General features: G+C 56.7%; 3 protein-coding genes across 3 annotated transcripts in view; all 3 read left to right on the top strand.

The window, feature by feature from the left end:
• Positions 1-12,575, top strand: part of EDA (ectodysplasin A) — a gene marked incomplete at its 5' end in the record, with an annotated part of 72,292 nt that extends 59,717 nt beyond the window's left edge. Inside the window, 5 exons of the mRNA XM_082771097.1 lie at positions 3,223-3,402; positions 4,323-4,357; positions 4,705-4,756; positions 7,542-7,672; positions 9,651-12,575. Coding sequence (XP_082627223.1) covers positions 3,223-3,402; positions 4,323-4,357; positions 4,705-4,756; positions 7,542-7,672; positions 9,651-9,902 — 650 coding nt within the window. The 3' untranslated portion in view covers positions 9,903-12,575. The remainder of the gene's footprint in view (positions 1-3,222; positions 3,403-4,322; positions 4,358-4,704; positions 4,757-7,541; positions 7,673-9,650) is intronic.
• Positions 12,576-15,618: 3,043 nt separating this feature from the next.
• Positions 15,619-18,616, top strand: LOC309883199 (transforming growth factor beta activator LRRC32-like; the record flags this gene model as incomplete). Its single annotated transcript, XM_082771098.1, has 2 exons — positions 15,619-15,738; positions 16,643-18,616. 2 exons carry the CDS (start codon positions 15,619-15,621, stop codon positions 18,614-18,616), a joined length of 2,094 nt encoding a protein of 697 aa, XP_082627224.1.
• Positions 18,617-24,077: 5,461 nt separating this feature from the next.
• On the top strand, positions 24,078-26,504 carry LOC309882942 (protein Wnt-11b-like). Its single transcript, XM_082770481.1, has 5 exons — positions 24,078-24,163; positions 24,357-24,592; positions 24,998-25,275; positions 25,699-25,991; positions 26,192-26,504. Exons 1-5 carry the CDS (start codon positions 24,093-24,095, stop codon positions 26,364-26,366), a joined length of 1,053 nt encoding a protein of 350 aa, XP_082626607.1. The 5' UTR covers positions 24,078-24,092; the 3' UTR covers positions 26,367-26,504.
• Positions 26,505-26,827: the final 323 nt, after the last annotated feature.

Consider the following 26,827-nt stretch of genomic DNA (forward strand, 5'->3'; position numbering starts at 1 on the left):
CCAACCGAAATGTGAATATACCCTGCAGCTTCTGCTTGTGCATTAAACTCATGAGTGTTGCCTTGTTTCCATGCTGAGCGTTGGTCAGCCCGCAGGTATCCTGTCTGACTTTCTTGCCACGTTCCTCAAGCTGTTTGCAATACATAACTGATTATTTTGTAAAATGCACACTGGTGAGATTCTGTGACTCGGGTTTTCAGCACGCAGCCCTGTGTTTCGTGGCGTGTCTGACGCCATCTCTTCTTGTGTGGGACTCCTTGAGAACATTTAATGGGCATAATATATTTGTTTGCTACCAGGAACTTAAGCGAGCCAAAGGATCTGAGTTGCTTTATAGACTTACTCTCAAAAATATGCAACAGCCCCGATTTTAGGGAAGCAGAATCCAATTGCCTGTTCTTGCTCCTTGTAATGATCAAAACACTCCTGGGAGTGTTTCGAACCCCACGGTGCGCGCTCCCCTGCCGCAGGTTGCAGGAAAGGCATCGGCTGTGTGCAACTCAGGGGCTCCCCCAGACGTGCTGTCTCTGAACCACACGGCGCTCACGGCTGCTGCTCTGTTACCCAGGGGCTTCCAGCAGAAACCTGGCTGCACGTGCTGCTACGACCCCACAGCCTCACCTCGGTGCTCCTCGCATGCGGCCTCGCAATTTATGGCTGAGAGGTCGGGACCGGCCGCAGTCGGAAGCTTCGCTTGTATTTACCCTCCGAAGCAGCATAAAATTTTATGTTCAGAAAGCTTGTCCTAACAAAACTCTGAAACCCTAAACCCGCGCTCAGTCAGCTGAACTAATAACAAATGGTGCCTGTGGTGTTCGTAGCAGTTTTGGGTGGCTGAGGGATCTCGTGGAGCTGTATTACATACAGCTGTAGTGCTGTATAAAATATTTCAGTTTTATGGTATTGTCACTTTTTTTTAAAAAAGAATTAGAGCTTATTGTTTAGCAAATGACAATTAAGGAAAGCATACTGATGGTGCTTGGTTCAGTTGGCTTGGGGGTGAAGGAGGAGAGCTGCATGGAGCTGGGGAGTGCCACGGGACGTTCTCAAACCTCTGCAGACCCAAGAAGTACGGCAGCTCTGCACGAGGCCTCGTGTGCTGTGCGAGAGCCACGTGCTGCCTGCCTGGCCCAAAGCTTCGACTTTGTGCTCGTTGTTAAACGCTGAGTGCTCTCAGGAGCTGGGTTTTGAGAGCTGGTTTCGGCTGTGAGATGGTTTCCCCTGCCTGATGGGAGCACCCGGCACAGACCCCACGGTGCACAGGACTCCTGGGAACGAGGACTTCTCGTATTCTGCCCCAATAAGTGGCTCTTAAAAAAAAAAAAAAAAGTGAAAAGAAAGAGGAAGCAATGGCATCTCATTCCCCACATATCCTCCTAAAAGCGTCTGCAGGCTTTCCCAGCTTCCTGGCGCACAGCTTGTTTTGCACCACAGCTCGGCCATGAATGGTCCCCTCAGTGGGAAGATGAATCGAGCTTTATCCGCTCCCAGAACTATTTTTTGCCTTGTGACTTTAACAGGCAGGATTGCATTAATACAGAGAAGAAGTTGAAATTACTTGAAGGAGCAAGAATGCATAGAAAAATAAGTGTCCCTGTGCGGCTTCAGAATTATGTGCAATTGTTTTACTGCTAAACTAGCAGCTAATTTAGTCGCAGACCAGATTTCTGAGACAGATTAGTTAAAACAGCTGTAATGTGTGTCCCTCTTGGGAAGGAAAGCAAGGAGAGACAGCCGCGGGATTCCTGCCTTAGTGCCTGTGATCCTGCGTTGGGATTGTCTAGATGGAAGGGGGCGTGGATGAAAAGAATTCATTAAGTGTGCTGCAGGGGAAATAGGTAAGGGATTGGATTCAAGCTGAGGATTTCCAAGACCTGTCATTATCCTGAGGAGGAGGCGGAGAATTGCTGGATTAGAGGCAGCCTGGCTTGGGGCCAGCTCAGATTCGAAGGCACCTCTGCTAATCTGGGCAAAACCGCTGCAGGTAACAATTTGTCCCCTTAAGCCTTTGCCCTGTTTTTGTAGGATACCAGTGTTACCGCAATATTATTTTAATTAGGAGTATTTAGCTTGAAGTAGCTTTCTACTTTAAACAAAGCACCCGACAGCATTCTGCTTCCTTTATACCTAGAAACAAAAAGCAGGGCTGGAGGTCGATCCCGTGCAGCTGATTGAGCCCGGGCCCCGTGGCAGTGCTGAAAGAAGCAGCTGGGTGCTGGGGCAGGTGACACGGGAAGGGACCGTGTGGCACACTGCGACTGGGCAGCACGGCTGACCCTTGGCCATGGCTGGTGGCCACAGTGCAGCAGATTGGATCCTTCCAGTTCTGCACAAAGTTCATGTCTTGTGGTTTTGTCCCACCACAGCGACGCATAGTTAGTAGAGAAACAAGTACCTAAATGTATGCAGAAACCATACCCATAGTCTTAATTTTCTATCCTTGCTGTTGTCTAAAAAATGGTTTCGTGCTGTGCTGTAGCAGACTTTGTTGCAGCAGTTGATGAAACGGCTTTGCCATGTTAGTAAAGCTCTTTGGCATCAAAGCTGTTAGAAAATCGCACTCCAAAAACTACGTCAAAAGACCACAGTTTCTCACAGGGATCTGGAAAATCAGGAAATCACAGGTCAGGTTTTCCCTGCAGACCTTACTTCGGTCCACTGCGTGCGTGCCTGATCAGAGTCTTTGTGTCTCCTTGCAGTCTCCTTGCATCGTTGCACTTTCTTTCCCCATCCTTTGTCCTTGTGCCTGCTGCAAGGTGCTCAAGGAACGCAGCAGCTCTTTGGTGCTTTCCTCCTCGGGGTTCAGCAAGCCCTGCCAAAGCCCAGACTGGACACTGAGATTTTTTGAGGCACTGAGCATCTTGGTGCTTCCTGCAGTGTTCAGCACCGGGATGCTGCGGGGAGGGAAGGGGCGAGAGTGGGAGCTGCAGCTCGGCTCCGAACTGCCCTCTGGAGGAGTCCCTGGGCCAGGAGATGTGGTGGCGCCCGGCCACGTCCCTCAGGCTGCTGCTGCTGTTAAAGATTTAGCTATGAAGGCACACGCGTACAGCAGGTGAGAAAGGTTGCAGCTGTTCTACCTCAAAACTCTATTTTCATTGTAAAAGCAAGAAATTGCAGAATGTTTCCAGGGTTGCCTCTGTGGCCCATCCGGCCGGGTGCTCCTCCTTGTCGGGGCTGAAGTGGGAAACGCTGACGTTTGGCCTTGTTTTGTTTTTTTTTCAGGTAAAAAGGCCGGTCCTCCAGGGCCCAACGGACCCCAGGGGCCACCCGGCCCTCCTGGCCCCCAGGGCCCCCCCGGCATTCCTGGCATCCCCGGGATTCCCGGCACCACCGTCATGGGACCCCCCGGACCCCCCGGCCCGCCGGGCCCTCAGGGACCCCCTGGGCTGCAGGGCCCCTCAGGTAACCGCTCGTCCCCATGGGTGCCCCCTCTGCCTCCATTCCTGACACAAACCCCATTTCTGCATCCAGACCAGGGAGGTGCTGCTTAACACGGGCACCAAAACGAGAAACCAAGTCACACAGGGTTTGCCATACAAGTCAGATGAAAATGTGTTTTTCTCCTGCAGTCTTGGTTGTGTTTTGCTTTGTGCATGATATTATTCCTCCGTGGAGTCTTGTGCCAGTTATTTTGTAAAAATCCCTGGCTGTAATTACTCTTTAAAATGCGTGTTAGTGGAAGCTCACATCGCTGTTGTTTGTGCTACGCACATGAACAGTCTGGTATTAAAAAATGCTTCTTCAGAGAAATCAGGGCTGTCACCCTATGGCTTGCATGGCTCTCAAAGGAAAACTCGGTTGACTTTTCAGTTTATGTCTCAGAAATTGCTGAAGCACAGGCCAGCAGCAGCATGAGGTCCTTAGCACTCGAGAGTGCTGCCCACAAGCATCTCCTCTTTAACAGAGATTTGGCTCTCGGAGAAAAGAGATTTCAGCATGGAGCTTGAATGCAGTGAATGACCTGCGTTACTGCCGAGTCAGACTTGTAATCTTTGCAGCCAAGAGTCTTTATTACCACTACTGATCAGCAAATGGTTGTGCAATTTTTCCTTCTAGTGGAAACTGGTTGAATAACGTTGGGGCATTGTGATGATGATAGGCAGAAATGCAGGAATGAAACAGGAAAGAAGTGGGATGAGGCTTTTCCTTGCTTGCATACTTTCTAACATGAAGCCATACCCCGGATAGCTGTTAACATCCTCCTCCTGCTATAAACGGGTCTTGAATGTTTGTTATGGGGTACGAGGAGTTTTCTCTAGAGGAATATTTACTGCAGCTCCTTCAAGCATAACTCTGCAATGATGTGAAATTGCGTTTTGCAGGTGCCACAGACAAGGCAGGCTCCAGAGACATCCAGGTTGGTTGATTTTCTTTCAAGTTACCGGTTGTTTGCCGAAATGCAGAACCCACCCCTTCCCCTCTGTGCTAAATCAGAGCTCCACAAAATGACCGACTGAGCTCTCTTTTCTCATTGCTCAAGAGCAAGCCGTGTTAATCTGGCTTGGGCTTCTCACTTCTTGGCCAGTACTTGAGCATGTTGTTCTCAGCTGCTCCCATCTTCTTTTTTGTGTTTGTTTATGAAAAGCAGTAATGATCTCAGAGTGCTGTCATATAGCAGTCAGCAAAGGCGTGAAGCCATGTCAGGTTACTGTAAGATGACGCAGTGTTTCTGACCCCCTTTAAACCCCTGTAATCTCTTTGCAGCCAGCTGTGGTCCACCTTCAAGGCCAAGGCTCAGCAATCCAAGTGAAGAATGGTAAGGATCTCATGATATTGGCACTTACTGAACCTGCCCTGCAGCCCCAGGCACATACCTGGATCTAAGAGCACCCTGTGACAGGGGGCATCGATTGCTGACCGTGACAGCCTGACTCCCAGTGCCCAGACACTGCAGAGGAGCTTTCTGCTCAGTGTCCGTCCCCATTTCTTTTGTGCTCAGACCTCCCAGTTTGTCTCTGTTCTCCCAGAACTCCAGCCCCACTGGGTCTCGCTCCCCCTTGGCCCCCAGGTACAGTGTGCCTCCTCCCACCTGTTGTGAAATCATTTTTCCTCAGCCCCTTGACCGGCCAGCCTTCTTTCCCACTCCATTTTGTTGTTCTTGTTTTCTATTTTAAGCCAGCAGTATATCCTTTTCCTGTCGAAACCCCATTAGCCTGCGTTTTTCCCCATTTCCCCAAGAATATATTTCAGGGGAAAGCGCAGCTCCAGAGGGAGCTGCGGGGACACAGAGACACACACAGCTGCGAGCTCCTCCTGCCTTGCCCCACTGCAGGCAAGCACACCCTGCAGCTCCCCGTCCCCCTGAGCATCCCCCCCATCATCTGTAACTCAGCCCAGCTCCTGCCGAGCCATCCCACATCCACCAGCAGTTCTCTGCTCTCCTCCTTCCTCCCCGAATCCCTCTCCGATTTCTGCTCGGGTTTCTGCTCCTCTTGCCAACAGCTGGGTCTCATTCATTAGCCGCTGTCTCTCGGCTGGCGATGTCTCGCTGTGCTGGAGGGGAGCTGGCTCGTCCCCTGCCCGGACCCCGGGGAGCCCTGGGGACAGGGCTGCAGGACCCGTGCTCACCAAATCCCGCACCGCGCCTGGGACGCTGAGGGCTGGCCAGGTTTCCCCTTGAAAGGCTCGGTTTATCTCTTCCACCAGGCGTGAGCCGACATTTCTCACGGTTAGGGAAGCGTCCTTCCAGCTGAATGCTACGGCAGGGCGGGGGAAAGCTCCCAAAAAAAAAAAAAAAAAAAAAAGGAAATCGGCCGTTTCTAACAACAGCACGAGGGAAAAGATGCTGTTTTGCTTATGTGCAGAAAGTAATTATCCCGTTATTAATGGGAAGCGTGTATGTTTACAGAGTGTACGCTACTCTCTAAGAGTGGGAATTACCCTGTAACTGTCCTTCCCTGCTGCTCGGGAACAATCCCCAGCTCCGAGCCTGCCTTCCCTGGGCACTCAGGCATTAATGCTGTCCAGCTGACAGTCAGCAGAAGCCGCAGCCTGCCGGGCTTGCAGCTAGGGGCAGGGAGCAGAAACGCAGACGAAGACTGGGAGGAAAGAGAGTTGTGTTTGATAAAACCTACAGACTTGGTGCTGTCCTCGGCACGTAGCAGCGTGGCCTTGGGACGTGCCCATGCAGGGAACAGAGGTCTGCTGGTGTCGGTTATCCCACAGGCCTGGGTGGTCGGTCTGTAAACCCCTAACTGTGCTGAGGACCCCAGTATAGGTCCATGTGGTGTGCCGTGGTGCCATATCATGCCTCATTGTTGGTTTGACTTTTTTTAAAATCTAGGAAATGCAATCACAAAGCAGTCGTTAAAACAATGCCAGTTACAAAGTCAAGAATGTTGAAGTCAAGGGATATCAGAATTAAAATCCATCGTGCTACCCTAAATTGGCCTCCGTGCACATGCATGTCCTGAGAGACTATTTCAGGCCATAGTTGCACACCATTTTTTCCATTATACTTTGATTTATTTTGCTGCAAGGACCGGTTTTCTTCATGGGAAGATCCCAGGGCTTAAAATGAAGGTGAAGGCTGTGTCTTCGTGCTCAGCAGCACTGAGTGGGGCAGGCAGATTTGCCACATTTAGTCCAATTCCCACAAGGACAGGAATCATTGTTCTCATCCCGGCCTTGCTGTCATCCTCAAGGAAGCTCCCATCTGCAGCACACTGTGCAAGTTTTGCTTTGTTTAGTGTGGAAACTGGGTAGAGAGGTGTGGGGAGGGGAATGAATAAAGAGAAGGGAAGTCGAGGAGATTTAATAGTCTTCTGGCTGGGTAATGTCAGTTGGAAATCTTGCCTGGAGAGCTGGATTCTGATGCTTCCCTTCTGCAGAGTTTCTTCCACGATACCAGGGAAGTCACCAGCAGCAAAGGGCCAAAACCTCGAGAGGCGCCTGGGGTCTGGGCTGCAGAAGGGCTGCTGTAACCACAGCTACCAGAAGCTGTTTGTGCTCTGTGGCTGAGCATGCAGAGTGTCAAAAACCAGCCCCTGGCCTCGGAGATGAGTTTGGAAAACACAGCAAATACATTAAAGTACTGGCACGGCTTTCCATGTGCCAGTGTCCTTGCTGTGCAGTGGGGATGACAGCACGTAGTCCTGATGAGAACATTTTGTCAGGGCTGGGAAACACTCAGGTACGATAATAGGCTCACCTTAGCCTTGGGAGAAGATGAGCTCGTCTGCATCCGATGCTGGGGCTGAATGCAGTGTAGTACAAAAGGCCAGGTGCTGATTCAGGGCTGAGAAGAGCTGCTCCTGACAAGGATAAGCAGAGATGGAAATCACTCATCCTGCACGCTGCGTGATGTGGGTGTCCCATTCAGACAGCAGCGAGTGCTGGTGTAATCAGAGCTAGCGCCATGGGAAGGAGTCAAAACTAGCACAGCAAAGCCCTTAGTTCTGGGGTTTTCTCGCCAAGTTACTTGACTTTTGAACGTGGGTCTGTGTCGTTGTGTATGAAAGCTTGCAATGTCACTGTATTTCTGTGCTCCCGCGCTTTTCATCCTGACGGGTACTGAGTGACTGCCATTTTCTCATACTGAGATCTTTCAGGTGGAGTCCTCAATGACTGGTCTCGCATCACTATGAACCCCAAGGTGTTTAAGCTGCATGCCCGCAGTGGGGAGCTGGAGGTACTGGTGGACGGCACATACTTCATCTATAGTCAGGTAGAAGTGAGTACGGTCCTAGGCCTAACTCCTATTCTTGTGTTCCAATGGAAGCCTTGCATGAACCACGAGAGGGCTCCAGACAACTAGCAAATGCCAAGAACTTGTATGTACCTTTAACCACTTCATGCTCTAGGAGATGTGTGTCGGAGGAAGAAGTTAGAGTTTGGAAGTGCGAGGTCAGACGTCTCGCCATGACACCAGCTGCAAGAGATTAGTTACTGCGACACGCGCGCAGGCGCCCCACCAAATCCCATATGCCACCGATGACTTGTTCCCCCACCATACTGCCTGCGCAGGCAGTCAGCAGCAAATCTAAACCGTATTGCAGAGCAAGAGTCCCAGCAGGAAGCTGGGCTCTGCGCTTTAAGAGGGATGTAATACCAAAACCCCGACAACTTGTGATCATTGAGAAACCGTGTCGCTCTCTGTAAGCGTAGGACTCCCAGCCCGGGTGGCCTGGCCAACCTCCAGCCCAGGTAATTCCATTTTGCCTCCACGTTCTTCGTGTAGCTTCAGAGGGACACGATGTGCCAGCAGCCTTGTGGTGCAGCAGGATGGCTCAGCTGCTGCTTTAGCTGGTACCAGCGATGGACGTGCAGAGCTGCCTAGGTAGAAAGTACTGAACAAAATAATTCATATTAGGATTTAGGATACAGGAAGTAAAACATAATTTCCTTTCCTCATTCGGAAAAAAATAATTGCAGGAGGCGTACTGTCATTTAGCGCAGTGCTCCCAGTCTTCTGCAAGTTTCTGAGCAGCTTCTAAGCTGCAGGGGTGTGAGCTGCCATGCTCAGCCCAGCCTTCTAGAGCAGGCACGGTGTCCGGTCACCTGCGGGCTGGAAATCTGTCCAGTTCTGGCACAGATCTTAGCCCCTCCAATCTCCTGATCAGGATTTGCCTATATGCAGCTAGCAGGCCCACTGACTGTACCAGGTGTGATAAAATGGGCTGTGGACGTCAGGTGAGGCAGGGCTCTTCCATGGAGCTGCTCATGCATTGGCTTGGATGGGGGCAGGAAAAATAACTCTACATGGGCTGAAATAGAATTGTTCCCCTAGCACTTCATGCTGATTGCTGGCCATAACGCTGGGCCTCTGAAGCTTTTGTCATTTGTAGCCCATCGAGGAGAAAAAAGGGGACTCGGCCTCATTTAGCTTCTGTGGTCACAGCAGATAGGCTAAGAAGAACTAGCAGATGCATCCAAAAAGGAATAGTTTCCTTCGGGAAGAAGCGGCTCCCTGGGACAGACTGCTCCTTGTGCGGGTCTTGCTCAGGCATCTCGCAGTTCTTCAGAAGCAGCACGTGGGAGATGGTTAAGGAACTGAGCAAGTCACAGTCATGGGGACTTAGCCACTCAATCCAGGAGTTAAATCAGTACAAATACCCTAAGGTCATCCCCCTCCAAGCTGCGGAGGCTGGGAGAGTGTCTTCCCTGTAATAGCTTGTGCCTTTGAAAGCGCCTCAAGTCCAGTTACAAAGAAGGCAGCTCCCAGTCATCTTAGGGCATTTTGATGTCAACACTAAAGGAGGCTCATGGGATCCAGAAAGCAGGACTTGCCAGGTAAGTGACAGAGGACTTCAGTTAAAATCTTTGTCTGTTTGTTGGATGAAAAGCTGTTTGTAGCAGATAGGTTTGTTCTCAGGTCGTGGTAACTCAGCCTGCACAGGTTTGTAATGTTTCCTTTAATGAGCAGGGGCTAACGAGAGGATTCCTAGCTGGGCCATAAAGATACTTGGATTTGCAGACGCTTGCATGCTTGTACTGTTAGTGTGAAGTGAAATACGAAGTTTCCTTACGTTTTGTTGGCTTGAGGGTCTTTCTGCCTGAACGAGCCAACCTCCTGTGAGCATGGGTGGCCAGGGGCCAAGGAAGGGATCGTTAGCAGAGGGACCACGCGTATGCCTTGAGAGGAATGTGGACTTCTTCCTGGTGCACAAATACACTGCCTAACAGTCTTTCTTCTTCCTGCTTCACATCAGGTATACTACATAAACTTCACAGATTTTGCCAGCTATGAGGTGGTGGTGGATGAGAAACCCTTTCTGCAATGCACTCGGAGTATTGAGACCGGCAAGACCAACTTCAATACCTGCTATACAGCTGGGGTCTGCCTCCTCAAAGCCAGGCAGAAGATTGCTGTGAAAATGGTCCATGCTGACATCTCCATCAACATGAGCAAGCACACAACTTTCTTTGGGGCTATACGCCTAGGAGATGCACCAGCATCCTAGATGAACTTGGCATATCCAAGGATACTCACAGAACTGCACAGTGCTGCTGTTCATAAGTGTATCAGTATTTCAGGGGGTTCTGTAATCCGGCCATAAAGAAAACTGATCCAGAGCTATTTATTCCTATATGTGAATGCAGGAAGCACAATGTCTTCTGTGACTCGCATGGAGACTTGGATCAAAAAGCTAGCTGAAAAAGCGTTGTGAGGAAGAAAGGCTGTTGTGTCTGCCTTGTCTCAGTATTTCCAGTATTACTGCACTGATATTCTGCTCTGTGATCTTCACATGAGGCTTGTTGAGAGTGATGTGGGTCTCTGCTTCTATGTTGCACTAGCAAGAGCATCCCAGGCAGTAGCAGGAGAGGACAGACGTCGGTCAGAGTGGTCCTGCCTAGGCTTCACTCCTGCTTCTGCCCGCTAACGAGAGCAAGAAATGGGGTTTCTGCTTTGCTGCCTTCCCGGTTCCAACTGGGAGGGCAGAATGTTGCGATGGGAGGCGAATAGGACAGAGTCAGTGGCGTTTACATTCATCCTCAGGAGCGTGAGAGAGGAAGGCGAAGAGCTTGCAAGCAGGCTGCAAAAGCGGTGTGTCTGAGAGGAAGCTAAACACTTAACAGAGCAGGCTTAGCACAGAGAAAGCTGCCTCTACATTCCAGAAATTGCAAAGTCCCAAAGATAAAGATGATCCCGGTTCCAGAGCCTCTGCTACTTTCAGCTCCTGCCATTGCCCCAGAGGTGTACACTGCCCTAATGGGGGCTGCCTTAAAGTACTGCTGCTGTTACAGCAATTTGTGTTTTTGTTTTGGTTTGGTTTTTTGGTTCTTTTTTTTTTTTTTTTGTCTTTTTAATTAATGTGTTGCAAACCAGAACACATTTCTACAGGCTTCACAGAGCCATGTAGAGCAGACACAAGTACTTGTGAAAACACTCTGAAGAAGTTTGTCATGTTTAAGAATAAAATATTCAAACAGGAAAGGTTTTTTTTTTTTTTTTCTGTTTTAATAGCAACTGCCCTGCTCTTAGATGTGGTTTTTATCCTTCCTCCCCACACCCTTTTCCTTTTGGCACTCTTCTACCTAAAATGCTCTAATAAGTGGTGATGGAGTCTCGAGCAAAAATGTGTATTTAAGAAGTCTGGTCCAGCATGAAGTCACCACTTTTTCTTTTCTCTGAGCCCTGCTGAGTCTAGTCATAACTCGATTTCTGGTGACTAATAGGGTAGCTGGGACGCTATTGTTTCTTTTGGCTTCTTGAGCAACTCTCTCCCGTTACCTCCCCTCAACTGGTGAGATCTAAAGCTATAAGATGTGCTTGGGCTGGGCGCGGGGCTGGGCCGCTGGCTGCTCTTCGTGCCGTGCCTCGGTTCGGGTTTGGAGGTGGCATTTGCTCGGTGGTGCAGCCGGGTTGCTTCTCAGAGCACGTTTCATTAAGCCAAGAGGGCAGCAAAATTTCAGCCTCTATGGCCAAAAGGAATAGCAGGGCCGGGAGCAAGTCCCAAACTGATGCCTTGGGTGATACAGCTCAGCTCCTGGCCAGCAGCAGAGCTCACCTGCAGGGTGTGGGGTTGCCATCGGTGCGGCCGCCCTGGCCGGGGCATTCTCAGCTCCGCCACTTTTCCCGATCCGTAGCGAGTGATCTCACTTGCCAACTATTGCAGTTATTGGGAGATAAATATTTCTTGGGGGCACCCGGCTTTGGCTTCGGCCTCGCTATTCACAGGAGGCGTGCAGTTTATAAAATAGCTGCATGAAAAATTGCCTGCTATTTCTTTTTCAATATGTTCTCCTCCTTTCTAGCCTTAACATGTTGGACGAGCAAGAGCCTTAGGGGCACTTAACTAGTCTTTGTGGTTTATTTCCTTTAAAATGGATTAAGAAGGACATGTTCCTCTGACAAGAATGAATCAGGACAACTGTGTATAGTGAGAACATTAAGCAAATCATTAACAGAATTGCTGTAGAATACAGTCTGAACAGCAAGACTTTGGGGCAAGCATAAATAATGAAAAGGCTCGGGACAGCACGATGGATGCAGTTTGCATTCTTCGTCCCCCACTGGCAGGATCTGTGATTCTCTTCTGAGGATGGCTGCGAGCAGGAGGAGGCAAAGGGAGAATCCCCTGTTGCTGCAAAAACCCCAGGCAGCGCCGCCAAGCTCCCCCTTGGCATGTGCACAGGGCAGCGGGGAGGGGGGCACGGGGAAGCGATTCCTGCCTCCCTCCTCGCGAGCAGCGGAAGGTTTTAGGGGCTGCTTCTGGTCTTACACCACAGCCTGAGCGCCACGACGTGGGCTCAGAGACCGGGGAGTGCCTGGCTTCGGGTGGCCTTCGTGCCAAGAGCCACCTTCACCGCTGCTCCGAGCGCTCGCCGCATCGCCGGCCCTGCGGCAGCCCCGGGGGTGTTTTATACTTGAAACCCTTGGGCCACCCAGCAACAAGTTCTCGTTGATGAAGTATTGCAGAGCAGGTTGCCTAGGCTGTAGCATAGCTTCTTCTGTATGACACTTCTCTGCGCCACCGGCCTCGGTGCCTCTGCAGGTTTCCATTAGCGGAGCCAGGAAGGGCTGGAAGCAGCGCAAAAGAGCTTGAGGAGGATGCGCGTGGAAGAGTCCAACCACCTCCAGCAGGAACAGGGCCTCGCTCCAGCCTTTCCCTCTCACGTCTCCTCATTCCGATGTGTGTCCATCCCTAGGCTGGCTGAGCAGGAAGCTCCTCACGGACAGACCGACATCGGCGTGCTGGAGACGGTGGCGCAGCGCTGCGGTCCCCCCCAGCAGTCGCTGCTGGCCTCCCCTCGGCAGCACTAGCTCGCTCTCACCTCCGTGCCTTAGCTCTGCTGCTCGGTGCTTGGCTGGACTCCACTTGCAGAAATGTAGCAAGCAGCTGATTGGTATTTAATTCGTTCAAAACCCTTCTCCCCCCCCCCCCGAGACCCTCTATGCAGAGACAATCCATAGGGAAGCCGGCTCTGCTCGTGTGTTCTTGTGTTCACCTTTGCAAGGAAGGATTCTCTCCAGCAAAGGTGTTCGGGCACGGCTCCCTGCCCACAAAAACCTGGCTGTGCTTTCCTCCAGCACCTTTCTCGCCCAGGTAAGCAGTTGTGGGCTTACTGCTGCCCCCTGCCAGCCCGTCAGGGGACTCGGCAGTGTCCTTCCAGCACTTGGTGCTGAGAAAAGGGCACCTGGGCTGTGTTTGGAGAGAGATGAGCAAACTACATTCGCTTGGGCCTTCTTCCATCCGCTAGGGCAGCCCCTCTTCTGGCAATCAGGGGGGCAGAGAGCCCCGTGAAGGCGCTCACTCTCTCGTGGCCCTCTGACTTACTGTGTGCCTGCCGTGAGCCCCCCTTCACTGTCCCCAAAAGTCCCAGCGCGGGCATTTGGGGAAAGCGGAGGAGAGGCTGCGTCTCCCGGTCTGCGAAGGTACGGGGCAGATGTTCGTGTGGGAGCTGCTCCCAGGTGTGCATCTGCCGTGGCTCTGTGAAATGCGGACATGCCGCAAGCAGCACGCTCCCGGGGGTGTCAGTTCAGAGCTCGGGAGCAAAAAGGCAGCTGGCCACAGCCAGCCCCCGGCTGCGAGCTGAGCCACCTCGGGGCCGGCTGCTCAGGTTTGTTCCATGTCTCTGGCCCACGGACCAGACGCTGTCCCCTGTCCAGGCGCAGCTGTGTTCAGTTGCTGCACCCATTTGCAAGCCCGATCCCCCCCTGATGTCTGCCTGCATCACGTCCAGGTGTAGGAGGAAGCCTCTCCTCAACCTCCCCAATAAAAGCGTAATGGGAGAGGGGCTGTGGGAACAGACACCCAGCTCCCAGCCCGTTACCTGTCTGAGCTGCACAGAGATATCCTGATGCTGTTTTGTGCTTCGACATCTTTATTCAAGACACTATCTGTATATAAAATATACATAATGTATATAAATTAGGATGTAAGTTTATGTAAATTGTCAATATTTTCTTTGCAAATAAAGCTTTTTCCTGACCTCTGGCTGTTCCTCCGTGCTCAGCACTCTATCGGCCTGGCAGCTGGGGGGTGCGGAGGGGCTCGGCCCAGGGCTGCTGCTGCCCCGGCTCGGGGATCACCCTCTGTGGGAGCAGGGCACCTGGAATGATGCCCTAAATGAGAGGCAGCACGAGGAGGAGGAGGAAACAAAAGGTGCTTTGTTCTGGGTTTGGGTTCGTGGCTTAGGGTGGCCTTGTATCTCGGCTCCCGAGCACCCGCGCACCCCACTGCTGAGACCTCGGGTGCCGAGTTTTCTTCAGCACGGGGAGTTCATGGGGTCGGGATGTGAGTGCCCAGGGATTCTCTGCAGAAGTCCCTTGCTTCCGATCAGGGACTTTCAGCTGATTTCACCACCGTGCCTGCTACGTGGGCCCGTGCCCGGTGGCCGGGGCGAGGGCTGGGGTTCCCCGGGAGGTGCTGGCTGGGGGCCGGGGCCGTGCAGGTTCAGCCAGAGGTCGGAGGCTGCTCCCACGTCTGCACAGATGTGCGAGCCTCATCCATCCCCTCCGGGAGCAATCGAGGGCTGCTCTCCTGCAGCTGCCTTTGGCCCCGGCTGCGGTGGAGCGCATCCTCCATCAGGGCAGCATCGGGGGAGGCCGGGCTGCTGCATCGTTAGGTGTAAGGGGTTGCACAGATATAAAAATAGGGAAAATATTATTATTAATATCATTTATTATTCTGCCAGGCACGGCTAGGAGCAGAGCAGCAGCTCTACCTCTGGAGCAACAGCTAAGGCTGGGCAGCAGCCCGGATGCGTTCCTACATATGGAAAGAAATCAGCCCCCTGGAGCCAAAAAAAGCAGCAAAAGTCCAGTTTGCAGAACTCGCTTTGAGTTCCCTGTGAGCAGGACATGGCCACGGCCCTGTGTCCCCAGGGACTGTCACCACCAGGTGGCACAGGGACACGGAGATGTCACCACGAGCACACCTGTGTCCGTGGCGTGCGGCTCTGGGGACCCAGACACAGCCTGGAGCTGCCACAGGAGGTGTCCCCACGGCTCCTGGGTGGCACAGCCGCCCCTTTCCAGGCCTGCTGGGGACGCGGGGACATGGCAGGGAGGAGCCCAGCCCTGCGCATCCCGCTGGGGACAGGGGAAGGGCTGACAGTGCCAGGGGCCGTGATCACCCCTGGTCCCCTCTGAGGGCTCTGCTTTGTGCCAGGCACCCCCTGCCCCAGGGACTGGGCAGTGAAAGCCACAGCGGTTGGTTCCCAGGGCACACAGGTGTCACCGGGGAGCCCCGGCTGTAGGGCCAGGAGGAGAATTTTCTCCTTTGGGCACCGAGTTCTGCTGCGGCCCTGGTGTCCCAGAGGGTCCCAGGGGTCCTGGTGGCCGCTGTTGGGGTCTGGGCACAGCCCAGCCCTGGCACAGGGCAGAGGAAACTGGAGAAGAGCAGGAGAACCCCCGCAGCAACCCCCGGCTTTCCCAGGTAGCAGCTTTCCTCCCTGGCACTTGATTTCCACGGCAGTTTCGGTCGATCACCTGAGCCCCTGCGCAGCCCTGCCGCCTCCCTGCTCCAGCGGTTTCTCTTTCCCTTCCCTGTGGCTTCGTGCACTGTTTTTCCCCTCCGTAGTCGTATGTCTCTCTTCTCCCACTTCCGTAGCTGCGAACACCCCCCGCGTTATCTCCTTCCCCCATCCCACGCCGAGGCTTATTTATAGCGAGCCCGGCTCGCCGGAGAGCACCGGCGCAGCGGGCAGGGCTGGCAGCGCCCGCAGCCCACCATGCTCCAGCTGGGAGCCCGGCTCACCGGGGCACGATGCTTGCTGCTCTGCCTGCTCCCGGCCATCCTCGGAGCCCAGCCTGGCTGGGCGGGGAGGCCCAAGCCCCTGCCGTGCCAGCAGGTAAGGCTCTTTCCGAGGGCTGTCGCAGCCCCAGCTCTCCCCGATGGCTCTGAGCTGGGCCCGAGCACCCATCCCGCTGCACAGCGCAGGCAGGTTCCAAGCGCAAATCCCCCGTCCGTCCCCAGCCGGCCTCCGTCTCCTTTTTCCTTCCCTCTCTTCCCACCTTCGTCCTCCCCTCGGCTCTCCTGCCTTCCAGCCTGTTTGCCCCGGGCCCTTTCCAGCCGCTCTCCGTCCTGCTGTGCTGGTGGCACCTCGAGCAGTGCCCCCCTGCTCTGCCGAGGCGATGCCCTCCGAGGGGACCACTTCAGAGGGAGGGGACGGGGATGCTCTGGCACTGTCAGTGCTGCCCCTGCCCTTTCACCCATGGTGCTTGCGGGGCTCCTTGGGAGGACAACCAGACCCCGAGGCTTCTCCTTGCTCAGACAGCAGCAGGCAGAGGTTTTCCTTCCCTTCTGCACAGCGCTTGTCCCCGCGGGCTGGGGCTCGGGGTGTTGGTGACGACCCGCAGAAGCCATCCGATGCCTGCCAGCAGCCCGAGGGGTGTGGGCCACCAAAACGGTGCCATCGGTGACACCAACCTGCACCAGGGCAGGAGCAGGTGAGCCAGGCCACTGGCTCAGTGCCACCCCATCACAGGACACCACAAACCAGAAAACTGCACTGTCCACGAACACAAAAGCAAAAGGCTACGTCCCCCTTCCCCTCTGACAGCCCTCGGCCCTGCAGACAAGCTTCTTGTCTCCTGAGCAGCTTTCGGTGGCCTGGCCCCTTCCCAATGGGGGTAGGACACGGAACGGGGCTCATCTTCCCATCGCTCAGGCACGTGGAGAGGAGCACACCCCCTGGCTGGCGGTGCCTTTGCGCGCCCTGTCCCATGCTGATGGGTTTTCCTGCTTCTCCCTAGAGCCCCACGAAGCTGTCGTGCAAGGGTGCCGGCCTGCACAGGTTTCCAGAGGAGCTCGGCCAAGGAGTGAAGTACCTCGAGCTCTCCAACAACTTCATCCGAAACCTGTCGGAGAGCCACATGAGTGGGTTCGGGCAGCTCGAGCACCTGGACCTGCGCTTCAACCAGCTGGAGGCGGTGTCGGGGGCCGCCCTGGCTCAGCTCCCCCAGCTGCGCTCTCTCCTCCTGGGCTCCAACCGCCTGGACCGCAATTACCTCGCTAACGGGCCAGCCTTCGGCTTGCTCGGCAACATCGAGGTGCTGGACCTGTCGGCAAACAACCTGGAGAGCCACGTGGCGGGCTGGTACCTCAGCAGCCTCCCCACGCTGCAGAAGCTGGACCTGTCCGGGAACAGGATGACGAGGCTGCCCGCGGGCATCTTCTGGAGCACGCCGCGGCTGAGCGAGCTCAACCTCAGCAACAACTACATCATGGAAATCGAGGAGGGAGCCTTTGGGGCTCTGGAGGAGCTGGAGGTGGTCAACCTGGCCTTCAATTCCCTCCACTGCATCTCCAGCTTCAGCCTCAGGCAGCTGCGAGTTTTAAACCTGAGCCACAACGCGCTGGAGCTCTTCGTGTCGGAGGAGGGCGAGGAACCCTACCTGCTTCAGGTGCTCGACCTGAGCCACAACAGGCTCCTCTATTTTCCGGAGCTCCCCAGAGCGCATTACCTCACGCACTTAAACCTCTCCAACAACCTCATTGCCTCGCTGGCCCCGAGCTCAGGCCCCCCGGCAGCGCTCACGCTGCACTACGACGAGATGGGGAGGTTTAACGGGTCCTCGGGCACCGCGGCTGGCCTCACCCGCGTGGCCGACTTGGATCTCAGCAATAACCAGCTGCAGCTCTTCCCATTTGCTTTCTTCCGTGGCCTGAGCTCTCTGCACAACCTCAGCGTGGCCATGAATTGTCTCCAGGACATAACGAGGGAGACGCTTACAGGTGGCGCAGCAGGGGACAGCGTGGCCACGTTGCAGGGGAACGTGCCCCTCTCCGTGCGCTCCCTGGACCTCCACGACAACCTCCTCCGCGCCTTGCCGCCTTGGTTCTTTGATTTTCTGCCCCAGCTGGAGACGATCGACCTGGGCTCCAACAGCCTCCAGCCCTGCGAGAGCCGGGGAGGTGACCGTGGGGGGACGTCGGGAGGGGACCCTCGGGGGGCAGAGCCCTGCACCGCCTTCTCCAACGTCCCCCAGCTGAAGCACCTCAGCCTCTCCAGGAACAACATCACCCGGCTGCAGCCCTACACCTTCAACCAGACCTCGCTGCTCTCCCTGGACCTGTCAGAGAACGGGGGCTTGTCCCTGCCCAGGACAGCCCTGGGGGGGCTGGAGCTCTCCCTGCAGCAGCTCTGGCTGCGGGGCAACCAGATGGGGGACGGCTTGGCGGAGCTGCCCTGCCTGGGCGCCCTCAAATCCTTGGACCTGTCGGGCAATCGCTTCAGCCTTTTGCCCGCGGGGCTTCTCTGCTCCCCGCTGGAAAGCCTGGACGTCCGAGACAACAACCTGCCAGCGCTGGCCGAGCTGGCCGTGGCGAGCTGGGCTCGCAGCCTGCGGGTGCTGTGGGTGGCCGGGAACCCTTTCAGCTGCTGCGGGCTGGGCTGGCTGGATGCGCTGCGGGCGGCACGCGTGCGCCTGCCCGACCTGGACCGGGCGCTCTGCGCCTACCGCCACCGCCGCGGCAACTTCTCGGCCCCGCTCAGCAGCCACCCCTGGGGGCCCTGCCCGCGTCCCAAAGGGGCTCTGCCGGTGCTGGTGGTGGTGCTGAGCATCCTGCTGTGCCTGGGCTACGGCGCGTGCTGCCTCCTGAGGAAGGGGCAGAAGCCGCCGGGGTGCGGGGCTGTGCGGGGCAGCAGTGGGGGCGGCTTCGTGCCCCATCCCAGAACGGGGCAGGCAGCCAAGGAGAGGCCAGCAGACGGTGACACTAAAGTGTAGGCGGGTGCTGGGAGCTGCAGCTGTTGGTCAGGATGCTAATTGTTATTAATATTATTATTAATATTAATTTGGGCACACGTTTCCACAACTCATGTGGTTTGCAGAGCAACGTCGGGGCTGAGCCCAGCGCTGGGCAGGCACCAGGAGGGGCTGGGTTCCTGCAGCCCCCTTGCTCTTGAGAAGGAAGGTGTCCCTATCCACGCTACTTTGTGGAAGAAATTAAATAATTAAGAATTAAATGATACTTAAATAAGTAGCCGCAGGGGGGGTCCTGCCCTGCCCTCCAACGTTTTCAGCACTAAGGAGAAGAAAACCCAGCTGGTGCTGCTCTGTCCCTGCTGAAAGCTGCTGTGAGAAGGTAGCTGCCTGCACAGCCTCGCAGCTCTCCCACCATCCAGGGCCGGGGACCAGCTCTGGGAAAGGGAAAAGATCAGGGCGTGCCAAAAACCTCGTGTTTCACATCTCTCTGCTTCCACCTTGAAAGTCCCCAGCCGGCCCAGCGCACGCCACCTCCTCGTCCACACACCTGTTGTGCTGGGGGATGTGAGAGCAAAAGGGCTTGGAATTCACTCAAAATCCCAATTACCTCTTTCCTTTTTTTTTTTTTTTTTTTTTTTTTTGTTGTTGTTCTCAAGCTTATCATGGTCTTACTGTGAAGCAAAGGGCATTTCTGGCAGCAAAAAGATTCGTGGTGCAGGGTAAGAGGGGTGGAAGAGAGCTGCTGGCTTAGCCAAGGGGCTGGAGAGGCTGCCAGGGCAGGGGGCGATGAGCCTTAACAAAGGAAAAGAAAGCCTGGAGAAGCTTCTTCTTGGTTCAAACCGAGGGTAAGAGATCTGTAGAACTTGGAGGTTTGAGCAAATAAATGATTATGTCAAAATGTCCTGGGTTTGTGCCAAGCTGTAAGGGTATAAATCGGAGCCTGACATAGAGCAGTGGTGGTTAAAATCTTCTGACCGTTTACAACTTTTCTAGAGAATTAGTTGAGAAATCCAGCAAAACTCATTCTTTCCAGTGGAAAGCTTTCGCATTTCACTGAATCAGTCCGTTTTCAAAGCAAAATAGATTTTATCAGGAATTCCCAGCTAGCTGTTCTGCTAACTCGTGTGGAAATTACCTTGTCTGCGACCAGCCTGAATTCAGAGCACGGTTTTGGTGTTTTCCCTTTTTCTCGGTGAGGGATGCCCTTCGGGGTGCTGCGAGGTGTGGGACTGTGTGCTGTGCTGCCCCTCTCCCCTGCTCCGTGATTCACCCTTTCACCACCACCGAAGGTATCCCTTTTATTGCATTTTTTTGGGGTGATGTTTCCGTGCTCCCACGGGCTCTGAGGAAGCACCGTCCCGGCACAGCAGCCGGGCTCCCCGTGGCAGGCTGGGTTTGATGTCTCTTCGGGATGGGACAAGGGGCTGGTGGCAGCTTCCCCGTGCCAGCGGCCGGTCCCTCCCTTTCGCAGGACTTTGCCACCCCTGCTTTCCATTATCGCTCGCTGCCACAGCCCCTTCTGCGTGACTCAACACAACTCCCGCCAGCTATTTCCATCCCGCTTGGCGAGGCCGGGCGTGTTATTCATGACACTTTCTTCCTCTCTGGTGGGGCTCCGGCCGGCCGGGGACCTGCCGCCGAACCTCCGGCACGCAGCCTGCCCAGCCCGCAGACGCTGGCAGGGATAGGGGCTGGGAAAGCAGCTCCCAAACCCTGCGGCAGCTTCGCTCGTCCCGGGCTCGCAGGCAGATGTTGTGCAGCTGGGTGCCCCCACCCTGCGGTCCTGGGGCCCTGGGGACAGGGCGTGCTGCCGCAGCCGGCCCCGATCCCAGCAGCACGGAGATGTCCCCAGGTGCCCCGTTCCCCTCCAGCGTGAGCCATCCCAGCTGCCAGGCACCGCTGGTCCAGGCACAGCACCCTCTGGGCACGGAGGGGAAGAGGGCAGGAGGCGTCCCCGTGCTCCTGGGGGTGCTGAGCTGATGGAGCAGCTCCTGGCAGGTCGCTGCCACCCACGGAGCACTTCTGGGTATCCATCCCGTGCTGAGGTCACCGCCCGAGCGCGTCGGAAAGAGGAAGGGGGGCGGTTTCCCTGCGGGAAAGCAGCGTCCTGCAGCGGGACCATCACCTGCTGCCACCGCGGCCACCACCAGCGCCACCAGTCCAGGTCCCATCCGTGTCCCCAGGACGGGGCTGGAGGTGGCCGGGACACCTGCAGCCAGGCTGGATGCCCGCGTGCCACCACCCCCGGCGTCACCGCAGCTGTCACAGCCTCCCAGACACGGGGCTGGGGTTCCTCCCCGGCGGGTAGGTGAGCGGGGGGTGCGGAGGGCACTGTCTTCTCCAGGGGCTTGAGAGGGGCACCTGGTGGGAGGGAGCCCGTGGAGGATCCTCAGGTGAAGCTTCGAAGCTTCCCGAGCGACTGCAAGCCGGGACGATGCGCGGTGAGGGATCGCCACGTGCTTGCCCAGTTCACAAACCGGAGGGACCCGGCTGGTCACCGCTTCACTTTCTACCCCAGGAGCTGCCTCTTGCTGGGCCGGGAACCCCCTTCCTCAGCCTCCTGCTGCCCCACGGCAGCCCGACGTGGAAGTGGAAGGGGTATTTTTAGTGCTCGCCCTGCGCTTGCTTCAAGGATGGAGCTAAGAGGAACTGACATCAAACGAAGCGTTGCGTTTGCTTTAAAAGGAAGCCTTTTTTTTCCTGCTGCTCAGTCATCGCTAAACTTTTCTACGAAGAGGGATCGGTGAAAATCACCTCTTGTAGGAGGCAGACGGAGGTTGGCATCAGAAGCCTGCGGACGCTGTGCCCTGTGCTGGCAGCGGCTTCTCAGGAACCCGCCTGCGTCCCGCGGTCACCTGGCGCCCAAAAACACACCCGAGGAAACAAAGTCCCTCGGAGATCAACACTTACGACTCGGATTTGGGGGGAGATGGTGGCCCATAAGAGCAAAGCCACTGGCCAGAAGGTGGCAACATGCCCTCTCCCATCGGGGCCTGGCACAAAGCACGGCCTCAAAGAGCTCTGTCCCGGTTGGGAAGCTCTGACCCCGCTCAGACCCAGCGTGGCTCCAGCAGCGCTGCGGTTTCACCTAGCCCCAGGTCAATATGACCAAAATTTGGGGTGCAAAGCCCCGGGGCCCTGGAGGACACCACGCTGAACCTGGGCCAGCGATGCACCCTCACCACACAGCAGGATGGTGCTGCCAGCTAACAGCCAGGCACCCGCAGAGCCCAGGAGCCTCCCCACACCACCAGCAGCAGCAGGGTTATCTCTGCTTGGCAATTCCAACGTGTGCTGGGTTCAATGCTGACTTCCCTGCGAGGCTGCGCGCATGATGCACGGAAAAGCACCCGATCCCCTCCCGGCCCCGCCAAGAGCAGCTTTTCCTGGTCCAAAAATTCCTCATCCCTCCAGAAGCTGCTCAGATTTCCCCGCGATGTCCCCCTCCAGGCGCAAGGCATTTCCCCATTCCCCAGGGCTGCGAAAGGGAACTTACAGAGGAAAACATTTCACAAGATCAGAATCTTCGGGGCCGGAGCGAAAAGGGCCCGTATGGGGACAGCGGGAGGGAGAAGTGGGGACACCGCAGCTGATTCTGGCCAAGGTAGGAGAAGGATCTGCAAAAAGCCACGCTGGGAAGGTGGGATGTCAAAAAAATATCAGGGACTTCCAGAGTGCAGAGCAGCAGCACCGAGCTGGTGGCCACAGCCGTGGAGCTGCTGCCTCGTCCCACGCAGCACAGTGCCTGGCCCAGCACCGGGTGCTGCTTTTTAGGGCTTTATTTTCAGCCAGGAGCAGGGAGGTTAACGGGATCAGGACCAGCTGAATCCAGGGAGCCATAAAACTGCGCCTCTCCCTTTCTTTTCCCTCTTTTAGCCCAGCCCCTCGTAGCTCTGCTTGGGATTCGGGAGTGACCTCGGCCCTTTCCTCGGGGACCCTTCCTCATGGGCCGCTGCCCAGGCACAAAGCACCCCGGCCTTTGGGGCGCAGGAGAGGGGTTTGGGAAGGTCACCCAGTCAGGCTGCGTGTCCTGGCCCTGGTTCAGGGGCCAGCAAGTCAGCGGGAGGTCAAGGGGGGGATGCTCAGCAGGCGCCCAGCGCAGCCCTGCGGAGGGAAAGCACCTTCCTGCCAGGAGGGAAGTTGCACAGCGAGGGAGAAAGTGAAATCCCAAACTAGAAGTCCTAGACAGAGCAGCTGCTGCCCGAGGAGGCCCTGCTTTCCCTGCCACATCACTGCTGCCCGCTGCCACTAAGTGCCCGGGCACCACCCCAGCTTAAATCCTCTCTCCCTGTTTCCTACTGGGTGCCTTTAGTTTTGGGGCTGTCTCAAGCCTCGTTGTGCAGGGCGTACAGCGGCGTGCGGAGCTGGGAGACGTCGCACCGCATCCCATCACCTCCCTGCAGCAGTGCTTGAACCAGGTTACGGGGAATTTGCTCACAGGCTGCACGCAGGGTCCCTTCCCCGCAGCCCCTGCTGCTCGCCCTGGCTGTCAGCAGCCTGGCCCTCGGGGTTATGAAACCCCTGCTGGTGCCCCGCCGGAGACAATGGGTCAGGAGCGTGGGTTGGCTGCCAGCACAGCCCCGCAGCGGCTGTCTGGGGGCAGGATTTCCCGACAAGCAATTAGCTCCAGTGCTGGCGCAGTGCTGGGCTTGGGGGCACGGGGGTCCCGGAGTGCCCACAGCCCGCACAGCTTTCCCTCTGCCGGCCCCCGGGGACTGGGGCTGCTCCGGGCCCCCGAGAGCATCGTCCGTGCCCTTGGCTGACCCATGCACATCTGGAGCCCTGCTTGCCATCGAGCCCTCCCCGGCACCGTGGGGCTGTGGGGACAGAGGGGGCAGGCAGCTCAGGCTTTCGCTCTCTCTGGGTCCAGGAAAATGGATTTTATTTTTTTTTTTAAAGCTCTGAGCAAAGAAAATAAGGAGAAAAAAAAAAAAACATAAAGAGATAAATTAGCATCAGCCCTTGCCAACCCCTTTTGTCCCTTCCTAATGTCATCCCTTTCTGACTCCTGCCAGCATCCCCTGCGTGCAAGGACAAGTTTTTATCTGCTGAGCAAAGAAACACGTGTTTGCTTTGCAGCCCAATGGCTCTCCTGGAGATGCCACAGGTGATATCCGCTCACCTGGGCGAGCAGCGCCTGCGGTGCCGGGGCCTCCCCCATGCCCTGCTGGGCTGAGAAGTGGGCTGTGGCCGGGGAGCGCTTGGTGGGGCACAGGGCAGAGCCCAGGCACCCTCTGCCACCACGTTCATGGAGCTGCTCTGTGCCACCGTGGCTTTTTCCCCAAGGAGATGCCACTTTGGGGACGAGCGGGGTCCCCAGGCACCCAGGCTGGGGGACAGGGGCTGGGGCGGCCTCCCCAAGGGCTGTGAGCTGTGAATGGCCCCGAAACCGCCTTTGTTCCCCTCCCCGGGGGGCAGGACGGCAGCGCCCGCGGGTATAAAGGGGGCGGGGGCCCTGATCCCGGCCCCATCCCCATCCCCAGCCCTGTCCCCAGCCATGGGCCACCCCGCCGTGCCCCCCACCCTGCTGCTCTGCCAGCTGGGGCTCGCCGCGGCCATCCAGTGGCTGTGAGTAACGGGGCGCAAAGGGGGGAGGGAGGAAGGGGAAGGAAGGATGGGGGGCTCCCCGGGGGTCCCCCGCAGCGGGGCTGCCCCCTGTCACCCTCTCCCCAGGTCCCCATTTGCTCGTCACCTGTGGTCCCCATCCCCTGGCCCCCAGCCCGGTGCCCACGGTCCCCTCTCCCCTCTCCTGTCCCCGCAGGGGGCTGGCGGAGAGCGGCAGCGGGGTGGCTTGGGACGAAAGCCACCACTGCGGGCTGCTGGCCGGGGTGGTGCCCGAGCACTTCCAGATGTGCCGGAGGAACCTGGAGGTGATGCACAGCGTCGTCCGGGCGGCCGCCGAGACCGTGAGCGCCTGCCAGAAGACCTTCGCGGGCATGAGGTGGAACTGCTCCTCCATCCTGCGCGCCCCCAGCTTCGGTCCTGACCTGCTGAGAGGTAAAGGGGGCTCCCCTCGGGTGCTCACCTCCTCCTCCTGCTGCCCCGGGCAGCTCCCCGGGCTGTGCATTAGGCAGGGCTTTAACAGTGGGTGTCAGTCCTGATTTAGGTGCAAAAGCTGCACTGTAAACCTGCTTTAGGATTTCCTTTGGAAAAAACGTGCTGCCATCACCCCGCTGTTAATCCCGTGCCACTTAGACCAGCAGGAGATCCCAACCAAGCAAAAACAGCTTTTGGAGGCTGCAAACAAAGGGGAAATCAGGCTGTCTGCTGCAAGCAGGACACAACAGCAGCACAGGCTAAAGATACAGCCCCCAAAGGGCATCAGCTCATAGCTTTATCCCGTCACACGAAACAAAACAAGCCTCCTTCCCTTGTGGGACGCGAGATTCCCTTCTCTTTCAGGGACCCGGGAGTCTGCCTTCGTGCACGCCCTGGCCGCGGCCGCCGTCGCCCACGCCATCGCCCGAGCCTGCGCCTCGGGGTCGCTGCCCCTCTGCTCCTGCGGCTCTGCCCCCTCCGAGGCGCCGGGCCCCGATTTCCGATGGGGGGGCTGCGGGGACAACCTGAGCTACGGCCTCCAGCTCGGTGCTGCCTTTGCCGACAGCCCCGTGAAGTCCAGCGGGCCGGGCAGGACGGCTCTCAGGGCCGTCAACCTGCACAACGGCGCGGCGGGCAGGCAGGTGGGTGTGCGCCGGGACCCCACTGCCTGCTGCAGGGGGGCTGAGCTACGAGGGGGGACCCCAGGCAGTCCAGGGGGTGCCATCCTTAGAGTGAGGAGGCACCTACGTGGTTAAATTGGAGGTAGATGTGTTTGCAGAGACATTCCCCTTACTCCTCCTCCCCCAAAAAATGTTGCCAGCACACCACAAGCTCCTGCAAACCTTTCCCAAGGGTTACGTGCTTATCACCCCTCAATATTTATTAAAAGCAGGCACTCTGCTGTCCCAGTAGCATCGTTTTCTTCCACCCCTAAACAAAATGAGCTCTCCCGGGTGGCAGCACAGCTCTTTCATCTCTTAAAACTTCCCGTGGATGCTCATCCAAATTGGTGTGGTGGGCGCAAGCCCCAGGCAGCACGTTCATCCTCTTTCCAACCTCCGCAGGTGCTCAGTGACTCCTTGGACACCAGGTGCAAATGCCACGGTGTTTCGGGCTCCTGTTCGGTTAAGACCTGCTGGAAGGGGCTGCCAGGCCTGGGCGAAATCGCTTCCGAGCTCAAGTCCAAGTACCTGGCAGCCATCAGGGTGACCCACCGGCTCATCGGGGCCAGGAAGCAGCTGGTACCCAAAGAAACAGGCGTCAGGCTGCTGAAGGAGACGGATCTGGTTTATCTCATCAACTCCCCCGACTACTGCGTGCCCAACGTCCCCCTGGGGTCTCTGGGGACGCAGGACAGGTAAGGAACTGCTGCAGATGTGCTCTGGCAGCCTCCCAGGCAGAGCTTCCATCCGGCACGTGGAACCAGGAGTGCTCGGTGGCGGTCGGGGCGATCCCTTTGTGTGGTGGCAGGGGGGTGTGAGGAAGGTTCGTGCAGCCCCCAGTGCTGCTTGCATGGGCAGGCACGGTCCCGACCCCTCACCTCTCTCCTCTGGGCAGGCAGTGCAACAAGAGCTCGGTGGGCAGCGAGGGCTGCGACCTGCTGTGCTGCGGCCGCGGCTACAACGCCTACACGGAGGAGGTGGTGGAGAGGTGCCACTGCAGGTACCACTGGTGCTGCTACGTGGCGTGCAAGAGGTGCCGGCGGCTGGTGGAGAAATACGTCTGCAAATAGCGCCCGGGGCGGCGCGGGGCACGGGAGGGCTCCCCCAGGGTGCAGCTGGAGACTGGGCAGCAGCCGCTGGGGATGCGCTAAATTCGGCAAGGAGGGGACTATGCTGGGAGCCCCGGCTCCAGCACTGCCATGGAAAACCCCAAACTGAGCGATGATGGGAAGCCAAAACCCCGAGCCTGACCTCTGCCCCTTCTGCCCGGAGCAAGACAAAGGGCTGCCCTCCCGCGGCACAGCGGGGGCATCCAGCGCCCGTCTCCAGCTGGGGACCGTCCATTTATCACTTCGCCCTTTTCTCCAGGGGTGAATGGGGACCCTGGGCTGCCATTGTCCTGTCGCGGGAGGTTTTTGGCAGTGGCCTGAAAGCCAGGAGTGATGGATGGGCAGGGGGGAGCGAGCTGCCCGTCGGGAGGAGGCTGCAGGGGAGGAAAACTGCATAGGGTGAGGGGGTCACGGGCAGCTCC

The sequence above is a fragment of the Aythya marila genome (genome assembly GCF_965140915.1).
Source record: "Aythya marila genome assembly, chromosome: 13".
Taxonomy (NCBI): Eukaryota; Metazoa; Chordata; class Aves; order Anseriformes; family Anatidae; genus Aythya; species Aythya marila.

What these genes read in the sequence shown, in the direction of transcription:
- LOC309882942 (XM_082770481.1), top strand. Translation starts at nt 24,093, where the DNA reads ATGGGCCACCCCGCCGTGCCCCCCACCCTGCTGCTCTGCCAGCTGGGG. An exon ending in ACGGCGCGGCGGGCAGGCAG is followed by an intron (nt 25,276 to 25,698) that starts GTGGGTGTGCGC and finishes CAACCTCCGCAG; the next exon opens with GTGCTCAGTGACTCCTTGGA. An exon ending in TCTCTGGGGACGCAGGACAG is followed by an intron (nt 25,992 to 26,191) that starts GTAAGGAACTGC and finishes TCCTCTGGGCAG; the next exon opens with GCAGTGCAACAAGAGCTCGG.